Source organism: Mobula hypostoma, chromosome 1 (assembly GCF_963921235.1).
Source record: "Mobula hypostoma chromosome 1, sMobHyp1.1, whole genome shotgun sequence".
NCBI classification, from domain to species: Eukaryota; Metazoa; Chordata; class Chondrichthyes; order Myliobatiformes; family Myliobatidae; genus Mobula; species Mobula hypostoma.
In genome coordinates this window covers 3,110,396-3,124,126 of record NC_086097.1, presented here as the reverse complement: position 1 = coordinate 3,124,126, position 13,731 = coordinate 3,110,396, and the positions used below count along the sequence as shown (strand labels likewise).

The window sequence follows — 13,731 nt, the reverse complement described above, 5'->3', positions numbered from 1 at the left end:
GAGGGGGGGCTCACCCTCCCGAATTTTAGATTCTATTACTGGGCAATTAATATTCGATATTTAAAATTTTGGTTACGAGATTTGGACGTATCTTTAAACCCTCATTGGGTAAATCTTGAATCCAATTCATTACAAAGGTTTTCCTTGGGTTCGGTTTTAGGAACTTTACTTCCTTTTACTTCTTTTAAATCGTATAAACAAATGAACAACCCAATAGTTAAGCATACTTTACGTATATGGTTTCAATTCCGAAGATTTTTTGGGTTTAATCAATTTATTCTAGCAAGTCCCATTATATCAAATTTTCTTTTTCAACCTTCCACGATGGATCAAGCTTATTTTGATTGGAAAACCAAAGGTATAATATCTTTTCGCGATTTAATTTTGGATAATTGTTTTATGTCTTTTGATCAACTCTCTAATAAATATAACTTACCCAGATCTCACTTTTTTAGATATCTACAGATTAGAAACTTTTTAATTACTGTCTCCCCTAATTTTCCACACCCATATCCAATGGACACTTTGGAAAAAATCTTAGATTTAAATCTCTCTCAGAAAAGTGTAGTAGCAATTATAGGTAATATAATTATGAATTTATGTCCTGATTCTTCTAATAAAATTAAAGCTGACTGGGAAAGAGAACTTGAGATTAATATACCGACTGAAAAATGGGAAAAAATTCTTCAGTTGGTGAATTCATCCTCTGTATGTGCTAAGCATAGGTTGATACAGTTTAAAGTAGTGCACAGGACTCATATGTCCAAAGATAAACAATCTCGTTATTACTCTTATATTAATCCAATATGTGACAGATGTCATTCTGAGATAGCTTCTTTAACCCACATGTTTTGGTCATGTCCCTTGTTGGAGAAATATTAGAAAGATATTTTTGATATTATTTCAACGGTCCTAAATATAGACTTACAACCTCATCCAATTACTGCTATCTTTGGACTACCAATGATAGCCTTAAATAATTTAACCTCTTCATCACGAAGGATGATTGCATTTCTTACTTTAATGGCTAGAAGGTCCATTTTGTTGAATTGGAAAGAGATTAACCCTCCTAATGGATTTCATTGGTTTTCACAAACTATGGTGTGTTTGAATTTGGAGAAAATTAGAAGTGCGGTTTATGACCCTTCCATTAAATTTGAAAAAACTTGGAGGCCATTCATTCAGCATTTTCATTTGATCATTTCCAAACTTGTTTTATCTCTCTGCACTGTTGTTGGAGGGGAATGGAGTCATCAACACTAAAGTTTTCTTCTTTTCCATTTTTAAGTTGTTAGTTTTGCCCAAGTCTTTTAGTTTAGTTGATTAATTTTGTTTTTCTTTGGGGATGGGGTTTGTTTTTTTTTTGTTTTGTTTTTTTCTTTTTCATGATTTTTTTTCCAGTTTTTTTTTTGCTTTGTATTATCCATTGTTAGTTCTACATGATTGGGAGTTTTGTTAATTTACACTATTTGGTTTTGCAATTACTTTTTTTAAGTGTAACAATATATCTCCTACTATTTGTATTATTGCTATGTTTTGTTTCTTTATTTTGAAATTAATAAAAAAGATTGAAGAAGAAGAAGCAATTCAAAGTTCAAAGAAAATCTATTATCAAAACACATATGTCACTATATACAGTTCACGTTCTTGCGGACATTCATAATAAATACAAGAAACACAACAGAGTCAATGAAAGACCGCACCCAACAGGATAGACAAACAGTCTGCAAAATATAACAAACTGAGCAAATACAAAAAACAAAAAAAGAAATAATAATAATAACCACTTGGTTATAATATTACAGGATAAACAAGCAAGAACAACTTACTTAATAGATACAGCCATTCCAAATACACATAAAACAGAGAAGTCAGTAAAACACCAGAAATATTCTGAATTAGAAGAGGAAATTGAAAGTCAATATTGAATTAGTGATTTAATTTGTTCTTTTTTGACACAGATCAACAGAAAAGACTCTTCTGTGCCAAAGTGAAAGCTAATTTCTACTGTTACGAACCCATAGATTTCGTTTGCTGTGGACTGTCGCTTGAGGTGCCTGAGTGAGGTGGGACTATGACGTCAGTCACAGTCTGAAGGAATTTGCTTCAAATTTTACATAGACAGAGAGAGAGAGAGACCTTCAGTCGTAGTAGAGAGAGAAAGGAGACTAGCTGTCGGGATTATGGCTGGTCACTGTGATGGTTTGGAACTCTTTTAAGCCCAAAAGATTGGGTTAAACATTGGCACATGGTGCACAACGAATGGTGACTGTCATTTGTATAATACATAGGAGTGGATTTTGAGGATATCTTGTGGGACCACTTGTGTAGCCCTTGCCTGGGTATGTTGTGTGGTAACCACTGGAAGACGATATTCCTGTGACAGGTCACTGTCGGTGATAATTCGTATGTGGATATGGAACGTCACAACGGACAAGATCTACGGCGACTGTTATCTCATTTTACCTGATGTGGAACTTGTGGAATACTTCGTACTTACCTTCCCTCTCCATTACAACATGGAATACAAATATCTCTCTCCCATCATTTATTTCGTGGATTACTGAACTTTCCTACTCTACCATCTCAAGACTCTAAGCCTTGTTCCCCCAAGCTCAATAGTTTGGGAGCTATATTTACACACATACATACACATAACACTGTTAACTTTTGTTTATCTTGGTTGAGTTACTATATTATAAGTAAATACTAATAAAGATAGTGGTTTTAACATTAAAACCTGACTCAGTGTGAAATCTGTTGCTGCTGGTTTGTTTCTAAAACGTTACATTCCGTAACAATACAGATTGGTCTAAATTTATTGCAATTATTAAACACAAAATAATTGATTGCATAATTACTAACCCCTTTAAGTCAGTATTTAGTAGATGTACCTTTGGCAGCAATTACAACCTTGAGTCTGTGTGGATAGGTCTCTATCAGCTTTGTACATCTGGACACTGCAATTTTTCCCCATTCTTCTTTACAAAACTGCTCAAGATCTGTGAGATTGCATGGGGATCGTGAGGGAACAGCCCTTTTCAAGTCCAGCCACAAATTCTCATTTGGATTGAGGTTTGGAGTCTGATTTGGCCACTCTAGGAAATTAACTTTGTTGTTTTTAAGCCATTCCTGTGTAGCTTTGGCTTTATGCTTGGGATCATTGTCTTACTGGAAGACAAATCTTCATCCACATCATAATTCTTTTGCAGCGTGCATCAGGTTTTCCTCCAGGATTTCCCTGCATTTTGCTGCATTCACTTTACCCTCTACCTTCACAAGCCTTCCAGGGCCTGCTGCAGTGAACCATCCCCACAGAATGATGTAGACACCACCATGCTTCACAGTAGCGATGGTGTGTTTTTGATAATGTGTGGTGTTTGCCTTATGCCAAACATAGCCTTTAGTCTGATGGCCAAAAAGCTCAATTTTGCTTTCATCAGACCATAAAACCTGTTCCAGTTAACTTCAGGGTTTCCCACATGCCTTCTGGCAAACTCTATTGATATTTCTTGTGAGTTTTTTTTCAACAGTGGCTTTCTCTTTTCCACTCTCCCATAAAGCTGTGACTGGGGAAGCACCTGGGCAACAGTTGTTGTATGCACAATCTCTCCCACCTCAGCCACTGAAACTTCTAACTCCTCCAGAGCTGTCATAGGCCTCTTCCTGGCCTCCCTCACTAGTCCCCTTCTTCCACTGTCACTAATTTTTTTAGGACAGACTGTACTAGTCAGATTTACAGCCATGTCACATTCTTTCCATTTCTTGACTTCACTGTACTCTAAGGGATATTCAGTATTTTGGAAATTTTCTCGTACCAATCTCCTGACTTCTGCTTTTCAATAACCTTTCCACGGAGTTGTTTGGAGTGTTCTTTTGTCTTCATGGTGTAGTTTTCGCCAGGATACTGACTCACCAGCAGTTGGACCTTCCAGATACAGGTGTATTTTTATTACAATCGATTGAAACACCTTCACTGCACACAGCTCTCCAAAACAGATATCTATTTAACTTATTATGTGACTTCTAAAACCAATTTTCTGTGCCAGTGATGATTTGGTGTAAAAACATAGAAAACCTACAGCACAATACAGGCCTTTCGGCCCACAAAGTTGTGCCGAACATGTCCTTACCTTAGAAATTACTAGGCTTACCTATAGCCCTCTATTTTTCTAAGCTCCATGTACCTATCTAAAAGTCTCTTAAAAGACCCTATCGGATCCGCCTCCACCACCATTGCCAGCAGCCCATTCCACACACTCACCACTCTCTAAGTAAAAAACTTACCCCTGACATCTCCTCTGTACCTACTCCCAAGCACCTTAAATCTGTGTCTTCTTGTGGCAACCATTTCAGCCCTCGGAAAAAGCCTCTGACTATCCACACGATTAATGCCTCTCATCATCTTACACACCTCTAACAGGTCACCTCTCATCCTCCATCACTCCAAGGAGAAAAGGCCGAGTTCACTCAACCTATTCTCATAAGGCATGCTCCCCAATGCAGGCAACATCCTTGTAAATCTCCTCAGCACCCTTTCTATAGCTTCCACATCCTTCCTGTAGTGAGGCAACCAGAACTTAGCACAGTACTGCAAGTAGGGTCTGACTAGGGTTTGATAGAGCTGCAACATTACCTCTTGGCTCCTAAATTCAATTCCACGATTAATGAAGGCCAATACATCGTACGCCTTCTTAACCACAGAGTCAACCTGCGCAGTTGCTTTGAACGTCCTATGGACTCAGACCCCAAGATCCCTCTGATCCTCCACACTGCCAAGAGTCTTACCATTAATACTATATTCTGCCATCATATTTGACCCACCAAAATGAACCACCTCACACTTATCTGGGTTGAATTCCATCTGCCACTTCTCAGCCCAGTTTTGCATCCTATCAACGTCCCGCTGTAACCTCTGACAGCCCTCCACACTATCCACAACACCTCCAACCTTTGTGTCATCAGCAAACTTACTAACTCATCCCTCCACTTCCTCATCCAGGTCATTTATAAAAATCACAAAGAGTAAGGGTCCCAGAACAGATCCATGAGGCACACCACTGGTCACCGACCTCCATGCAGAATATGTCCTGTCTACAACCACTCTTTGCCTTCTGTGGGCAAGCTAGTTCTGGATCCACAAAGCAATGTCCCATTGGATCCCATGCCTCCTTACTTTCTCAATAAGCCTTGCATGGGGTACCTTATCAAATGCCTTGCTGAAATCCATATACACAAGTTCCACTGCTCTTCCTTCATCAATGTGTTTCATCACATCCTCAAAAAATTCAGTCAGGTTCGTAAGGCATGACCTGCCCTTGACAAAGCCATGCTGACTATTCCTAATCATATTATACCTCTCCAAATATTCATAAATCCTGCCTCTCATGATTTTCTCCATCAACTTACCAACCACTGAGGTAAGACTCACTGGTCTTTAATTTCCTGAGCTATCTCTACTCCCTTTCTTGAATAAAGGAACAACATCCGCAACCCTCCAATCCTCTGGAACCTCTCCCGTCCCCATTGATGATGCAAAGATCATCGCCAAAGGCTCAGCAATCTCCTCCCTCACCTCCCACAGTAACCTGAGGTACATTTCATCCGGTCCCAGTGACTTATCCAACTTGATGCTTTCCAAAAGCTCCAGCACATCCTCTTTCTTAACATCTACATGCTCAAGCTTTTCAGTCTGCTGCAAGTCATCACTACAATCACCAAGATCCTTTTCCATAGTGAATACTGAAGTAAAGTATTCATTAAGTACCTCTGCTATTTCCTCTGGTTCCATACACACTTTCCCACTGTCACACTTGATAGGTCCTATTCTTCCACGTCTTATCCTCTTGCTCTTCACATACTTGTGGAATGCCTTGGGGTTTTCCTTAATCCTGCCCGCCAAGGTCTTCTCATGGCCCCTTCTGGCTCTCCTAATTTCCTTCTTAAGCTCCTTCCTGTTAGCCTTATTATCTTAAGGGGGGGGGGGATATATGGGAGGCAGGGTTTGAGGGTTGGCACAATACTGTGGGCCAAAGGGCCTGTACTATGCTGTACTATTCTATGTTCTATCTCTAACATTACCTAGCTCTCTGAACCTTTTCTTTTCTTCTTGACTAGATTTATTACAGCCTTTGTATACCATGGTTCCTGTACCCTACCGTAACTTCCTTGTCTCATTGGAACATACCTATGCAGAACTCCACACAAATATCCCCTGAACATTTGCCATATATCTTCCGTTCATTTCCCTGAGAACATCTGTTTCCAATTTAAGCTTCCAATTTCCTGCCTGATAGCCTCATAATTCTCATTACTCCAATTAAACACTTTTCTAACTTGTCTGTTCCTATCTCTCTCCAATGCTATTGTAAAGGAGATAGATTTATGACCACTATCTCCAAAATGCTCTCCCACTGAGAGATCTGACACCTGACAAGGTTCATTTCCCAATACCAAATCAAGTACAGCCTCTCCTCTTGTAGGCTTATCTACATATTGTGTCAAGAAACCTTCCTGAACACAAACTCCACCCCATCTAAACCCCTTGCTCTAGGGAGAGGCCAATCGATATTTGGGAAATTAAAATCTCCCATCACAACAACTCTGCGATTATTACACCTTTCCAGGATCTGTTTCCCTATCTGCTCCTTGATATCCCTGTTACTACTGAGAGGCCTATAAAAATCACCCAGTAAAGTTATTCACCCCTTCCAGTCCCTAACCTCCACCCACAGAGACTCCGTAGACGATCCCTCCATGGCGTCCACCTTTTCTGCAGCTGTGACACTATCTCTGATCAACAGTGCCACACCCCCACCTCTTTTGCCTCCCTCCCTGTCCTTTCTGAAACATCTAAAACCTGGCACTTGAAGTAACCATTCCTGTCCCTGAGCCATCCAAGTCTCTCTAATAGCCACCACATCATATCTCCAAGTACTGATCCACGCTCTAAGCTCTTCGGCTTTGCTCACAACACTCGTTGCGTTAAAATAGACGCATCTCAAACCTTCGGTCTGACCGCGTCCCTTCTCTATCACCTGCCTATCTTCCCTCTCGCACTGTCTACAAGCTTTTTACTATTTGTGAGTCAACCTCCTCTTCCCCAGTCTCTTCAGTACAGTTCCCACCCCCCAACAATTCTAGTTTAAACTCTCCCCGGTAGCCTTAGCAAACCTCCCCGCCAGGATATTGGTCCCCCTGGGATTCAAGTGCAACCCGTCCTTTCTGTACAGGTCACACCTGCCCCAAAAGAGGTCCCAATGATCCAAAAATCTGAATCCACCTCATTCTATTCCTATTCTCACTGTCGCGTGGCACAGGCAGTAATCCTGAGATCACTACCTTTGTGGTCCTGCTTCTCAACTTCTTTCCTAACTCCCTGTACCCTTTTTTCAGGACCTCTTCCCCTTTCCTACCTATGTCATTGGTACCAATATGTACCACGACCTCTGGCTGTTTTCCTTCCCACTGCAGGATATCTTGGACACGATCTGAAACATCCCAGACCCTGGCACCTGGGAGGCAAACTACATTCAGAGTTTCTTTCCTGCATCCACAGAATCGCCTGTCTGACCCCCCTAACTAGAGAGTCCCCTATCACTACTGCCTTCCTCTTCCTTTCCCTACCCTTTGAGCCACAGGGCCAGACTCTGTGCCAGAGGCACGGCTACTGTCGCTTCCCCCAGGTAGGTCCCCCCCCCCCCGCAACAGTACTCAAACAGGAGTACTTATTGTCGAGGGGTATAGCCACAGGGGTACTCTCTAATACCTGGCTCTTCCCCTCCCCCCTCCTGACTCTGACCCACTTGTCTGTGTCCCGTGGCCCCGGTGTGACCACCTGCCTATAACTCATTTTTATCACCTCCTCGCTCTCCCTGACCAGGCAAAGGTCATCGAGCTGCATCTCCAGTTCCCTAACTCGGTCTCTTAGGAGCTGAAGCTCGACACACCTGGTGCAAATATGGCCGTCCGGGAGGCTGGGAGACTCCAGGACCTCCCACATCTGACACCGAGCACAGAGAATTGGCCTCACACTCATACTTCCTCCTTTTGGCAAATAACACCGGTTAACCTACCTCGCCTCATCCCGTTACCGCCTAAGCCCGTTGAGCAAACACTCCGCTGCTCACTCCGAACGCTACCCGCTGGATATGGTGCGCCTCTTTTTAAACCTTTCGCGCTGTACTGGCGCCTGCGCAGTCTTGCCTCTCTTTTACCCCAAGTGGTAAAAACTGCCCTGGCTCCAAAAATCAGCCGTTCACTCGCAGCCTTTTTGCTCCGAATTGTGTGTCATGTTAAAGGCAATGAAAACTTATGCAATCAATTATTTTGTGTTTTATATTCGTAATTAATTTAGATCACTTTGTAGAGATCTGTTTTCACTTTGACATGAGTCTTTTTCTGTTGATCAGTGTCAAAAAAAGTCAAATGAAATCCACTGTGATTCAATGTTTTAAAAAAATTAAACATGAAAACTTCCAAGTGGGGTGAATACTTTTCATAGACACTGTAAATAAATAAGTAATAAATATCAAGGACATGAGATGAAGAGCAAATTCTTGTAAATACCTTTCTGCTTGGCCAGAAAAAAGACTGCTGGATGCTAGTCTGAAATGGAAAAAATGATAAGTTACTTAATGAACTGATTATTAATTTAACTGAGTCATTAATGTTTTTTGTCTAGAAGACATGAATTCAGATAAAATGCTGGAGAAGAGCAACAGTGCTGGTTTGCTAAAATTTCACCAATGCAGCTAACATTGAATGTATTTTAAATGAGATGGGTAATGAAGATGTCCTAATGATAGTAGATCACATTTGAAGACAGAATATCATATTAGTGGGAAGTCTCTTGGCAGTGTGGAGGATCTGAGAGTTCTTGGGGTGCATGCAGGGCACTCAAAGCTGCTGCGCAGATAGACAGTGTTCTTGAAGACATGGTGTGTTGGCATTCATCAACAGTGGGATTGAGTTCAAGAGACGTGAGGTAATGTTACAGCTATATAAGACCTTGGTCAGACCCCACTTGAAGTACAGGAAGGATTGGGATACTATAGAGACAATGCAGAGAAGATTTACAAGGATGTTGCCTGGATTGGAGGGCGTACCTTATGAGAATAGGTTGTGTGAACTTGGTCTTTTCTCCTTGGAGTGACAGAGGATGAGAGGTGACCTAATAGAGGTGTATAAGATGATGAGGGGCATTGATTGTGTGGATAGTCAGAGGCTTTTTCCCTGGGCTGAAATGGCTAACACAAGGAGGTGTGGTTTTAAGGTGCTTGGAAATAGGTACTGAGGGGATGTCAGGGGTAAGTTTTTCACACAGATAGTGGTGGGTGCGTGGAATGCACTGCCAGCAGCAGGGGTGGAAGTGGATACAATAGGGTCTTTAGAAAAATAGAGGGCTATGCGCTAGAGAAATTCTAGGCAGTTTCTAGAGTAGGTTACATGGTTGGCACAACATTGTGGGCTAAAGGGCCTGTAATGTGCTGTAGATTCCTATGTTCTATGTATGTTTTTATTACCTTCCTACGGACTGCAGTATATCTAGCAGTAAAGGGGCTGCTAAGTCTGGACTCAAGTGCGTGAACGTCGAAAGAACTACAATAGCCAGTCCCAATGTTTCTTCATCATATTCTTCAAGAATAGCTCCACAGTCAAGGCATCTGTGCAAAAGAATGAAGTATTAAAATAGTTCATGCACTGAAGCATAGGCATCAGAATCAGGTTTAATATCACTAGCATATGTTGTGAAATTTGTTTTGCGGTAGCAGTACACTGCCATACATAATTAAAAAAAGAAACTGTAGGTTACAATAAGAAACATATATTAAAAATTGAAGTAAGTCGTGCAAAAAGAGAGCAAGTAGAACACTGAGGTAGTGTACTCAGGTTCTTTAGCCAGAGGGTGGTGAATCTGTGGAATTTGTTGCCACAGGTGACTGTTGAGGCCAAGTCATTGGGTATATTTAAGGCAGAGGTTGACAGATTCTTGATTAGTCAGGGTATGAAGGGATACGGGGAGAAGGCAGGAGATTCAAGCTGAGAGACAAAATGTATCAGCCATAATGAAATGGCAGAACAGACTCAATGGGCCAAATGGCCTCATTCTTCTCCAATATCTTATGGTCTTATTGCCCACTCAGAAATCCGATGGCAGCAGCAGAGAAGCTGTTCCTAAAAAGTTGAGTGTGCATTTTGGATTTACAATCTCATTGCTTGTAAATTCAAATGAAAGTCTATCAAACTGATAAAGCTGGAATTCAAATGATTGAATTTATTCACCGTCCCCACATGGCAAACATCAAGATTAGACCCTACCAGCATACAACACAGTTGTGATGCTGCTGCACAGCTCTAGTCCAGCCGGTTTCAAACTCTACCTCCAATACTGTCCGCGCTGGGTTTGCAGAAAGCTAGGCACCTTGTAACTGTAGGCACTCCAATTTCTGTTCACATCCTAAAAACATGCAGGATGATATATTAATTGGCCACTATACATTGCTTCTGATATATATTAGTGCTGGAATCTGGCAGCAGTTGAGAGAACATAGAGAGAATAAACTGGGGTTAACATCAGAATTGGAATCAGAATCAGGTCTAATATCACTGGCATATGTTATGAAATTTGCTGTCGACGTTTCGGGCTGAGACCCTTCGTCACGAAGGGTCTCGGCCCGAAACACCAACTGTACTTCTTCCTAGAGATGCTGCCTGGCCTGCTGCGTTCACCAGCATTTTTTATGTGTGTTGCTTCAAATTCCAGCATCTGCAGATTTCCGCATGTTATGAAATTTGTTGTTTTGCAGCAGCAGTACAATGCAATACACTATAAAAAACAATAAATTACAATAACAAATATATATTTAAGAAGTATATTAAATAAGTAGTGCAAAAAGAAAACAAAAAAAGTGAGGCAGTGGCAACCCTTTGCATGCTGCTCTGATGGGAATCGTCAAATGGATGCTATTTACAGCTTGGGGCGCCAGAGTTCAGAGTTCAGTTCTAGTGTCCTCTGTAAGGAGTTTGTACATCCTTCCCCTGGAAAGTGTCACTTTTCCCCACTACCTCTGGTTTCCTCCCACAGTCCGAAAATGTATCAGGTAAGCTAACTGGTTATTGTAAACTGTCCCGTGATTAGGTTAGGGTTAAATCAGGATTGTTGTGGGCCGTTGTGCGGTGTGGTTCGAAGGGCCAGAAGTATCACTAAATAAACAAATAAAGCATTCCATGCTGTATTGCTAAATAAACTAATAAAATATTCCCATTTAGGTCTACTACATCTGAATGTAAATGGATGCCCGGTGGTCAACATCGATCTGGCAGTCTTATGGGGTGAGTAATTATGAAAACTGCCAAATATTTATATCTATTTCAAAATACTGGAATAGTTTGATTCTGTCATTACGAGGAAAATCTCTGTGTTCCGTGTTTTTTTATCCCCAGCACCATAATAAGAAATGGGCTCCCCAGGGGAACAATGCAATTTTACTCCTTTGCTCCTGGACTTGTTCAGATACTCTACAAGTTTGAAATGTGTTCACTGGCACAAAACTGGGACATTTGTTCATGCCATCAATGTTCATGCCACTGGCCACACATTTTAATTCCACGTCCCATTCCAATTCTGATATGTCTATCCACGGCCTCCTCTACTGTCAAGATGAAGCCACACTCAGGTTGGAGGAACAACACCTTATATTCAGTCTGGGTAGCCTCCAACCTGATGGCATGAACATTGACTTCTCTAACTTATGTTAATGCCCCAACTCCCCTTCATACCCCATCTGTTATTTATTTATTATTATTATATTTTTTTCCAGTTTCGGTTTATCCAGATATCCTCCCCCTCCTGTCTTCTCCTATCATTTTGGATCTCCCCCTCCCCCTCCCAAATCTCTTACTAGCTCTTCCCTCAGTTAGTCCTGACGAAGGGTCTCAGCCCGAAACATCAACTGTACCTCTTCCTAGAGATGCTGCCTGGCCTGCTGCGTTCACCAGCAACTTTGATGTGTGAAGCCATGGTGTTACCTGTTCGTGGCCGCCCAAAGTGAAGGGATGAAGCCATTGCGCTTTGCCGGGGTACACAGCCTCAAGATTTTGGGGAGTAGATTTAGGATGGAGATGAGGAGGAACTGCTTTTCCCAGCGAGTGGTGAATCTGTGGAATTCTCTGCCCAATGAAGCAGTGGAGGCTACCTCAGTAAATATATTTAAGACAAAGTAGGATAGATTTTTGCATAGTAGGGGAATTAAGGATTATGGGGAAAAGGCAGGTAGGTGGAGATGAGTCCATGGTCAGATCAGCCATGATCTTATTGAATGGTGGGGCAGGCTCAATAGGCCAGATGGTCTACTGCTGCTCCTGCTCCTATTTTTTATGGCATCCAGAACGAAGCTGGTGCTGCAATCACAGGGTTTTGCTCAGAGGAAGACAACATCTGTTAACTGTAGGTTTCTTTTTGCTGAACTCAGTGGACTCAAGACCTCATACCGCTGGAGGAGAGGCGTTCAAGCCAGTGCATTCCACTGGGGGGAGCCTGGTGCAGATGTGACCGACAGACGATTTTAAATTACTGAAGGGTCTGGGCTACATATATATATAGCTGTGTGGCTGTGTTTTCACTAATATTCTATATGTGTTTGTCTATGCGAGGACTGAGCCTCCAGTCACTTGGTGGGCATTGGGGCCAGTCTCAGTGGACTGGCGGGGGGGGGGGGTGGGGAGGGTCTGGTCCAATATTCGCACCGTGGTGTTTTACTGAAGTCCTCTATTGGTTTGTTGTCTTGTATGTGCCTCAAGTTGCAGTGTCGTGTGGGGAGGAAAGGAGTCGTCAGAGCCGGTGTTCCACCAGGGGATGGTGAGAGGCATCCAGTCTGGAGGCTCTGCTGCCCCCCAGGGTATGCTTGGCAGGAGACAGGCTCCATTGTATTCGACTCAGGATTGATGGAGCGCGTTTTCGGGACTCTCTTATTCCTTGACTGTGATAGTATTTTTTTGTGCTTGCTGTCATGTGTTACACTTTGACCCTGTAGTAACACTGTCTCATTTGGTTGTATTCATGAGTATTCATGTATGGTCAACTGACAACTAAACTTGAATTGAATTGAAACAACCTCTCCACATCCACCTTATCTAGATCTTTCAATACAGGTCCACAATCCCTTATCCAAAATCCTTGGGGCCAGTTGCATTTCGGAATTCACAATTTTTCGGATTTCAGACCCCCCCCCCCCCCCCGATACCAAAAAGCACGTATGCTCAAGTCCCTTATTTAACCTGTCTCAGTGCAGTGGAATTTAGGACCCGGCGGCGCACCAAACCTACGCACATCCTCCCGTATACTTCAAATCACCTCTAGATTACTTATAATACCTAATACAATGTAAATGCTATGTAAATAGTTGTTATACTGTATTGCTTACGAATAATGACAAGAAAAAATTTTATTTCTAACAAAAACATTCAATAAAACATAAAAATATACAGCTTCAAACGAACCGAATCAAACACATGGTAAATGATTTATTGGAATACAGTAACTCTGGAACGTCACTGTCACTATAAAACTTCAGTAACTTGTCTGTTTATTTAAATCGTATACAGTGGTAGTTCCGACACTATTTTCTTCAGTAAGACACCGCACAGACACACCACAATCAAGCTTCTGCAATAACTCCACTTTCTGCGTTATTGATGACAGATGTTTCCTTCTCTTTTTCTCATTGTTAC

General features: G+C 41.8%; 1 protein-coding gene across 1 annotated transcript in view; it reads right to left on the bottom strand.

Moving 5' to 3' along the window:
- LOC134344062 (protein unc-79 homolog) overlaps positions 1-13,731 on the bottom strand; it is a 403,221-nt gene that overhangs the window by 143,467 nt on the left and 246,023 nt on the right. The window contains exons 34-35 of the mRNA XM_063043251.1: positions 9,525-9,665; positions 8,569-8,607 (exon numbers count right to left, since the gene is read on the bottom strand). Coding sequence (XP_062899321.1) covers positions 8,569-8,607; positions 9,525-9,665 — 180 coding nt within the window. The remainder of the gene's footprint in view (positions 1-8,568; positions 8,608-9,524; positions 9,666-13,731) is intronic.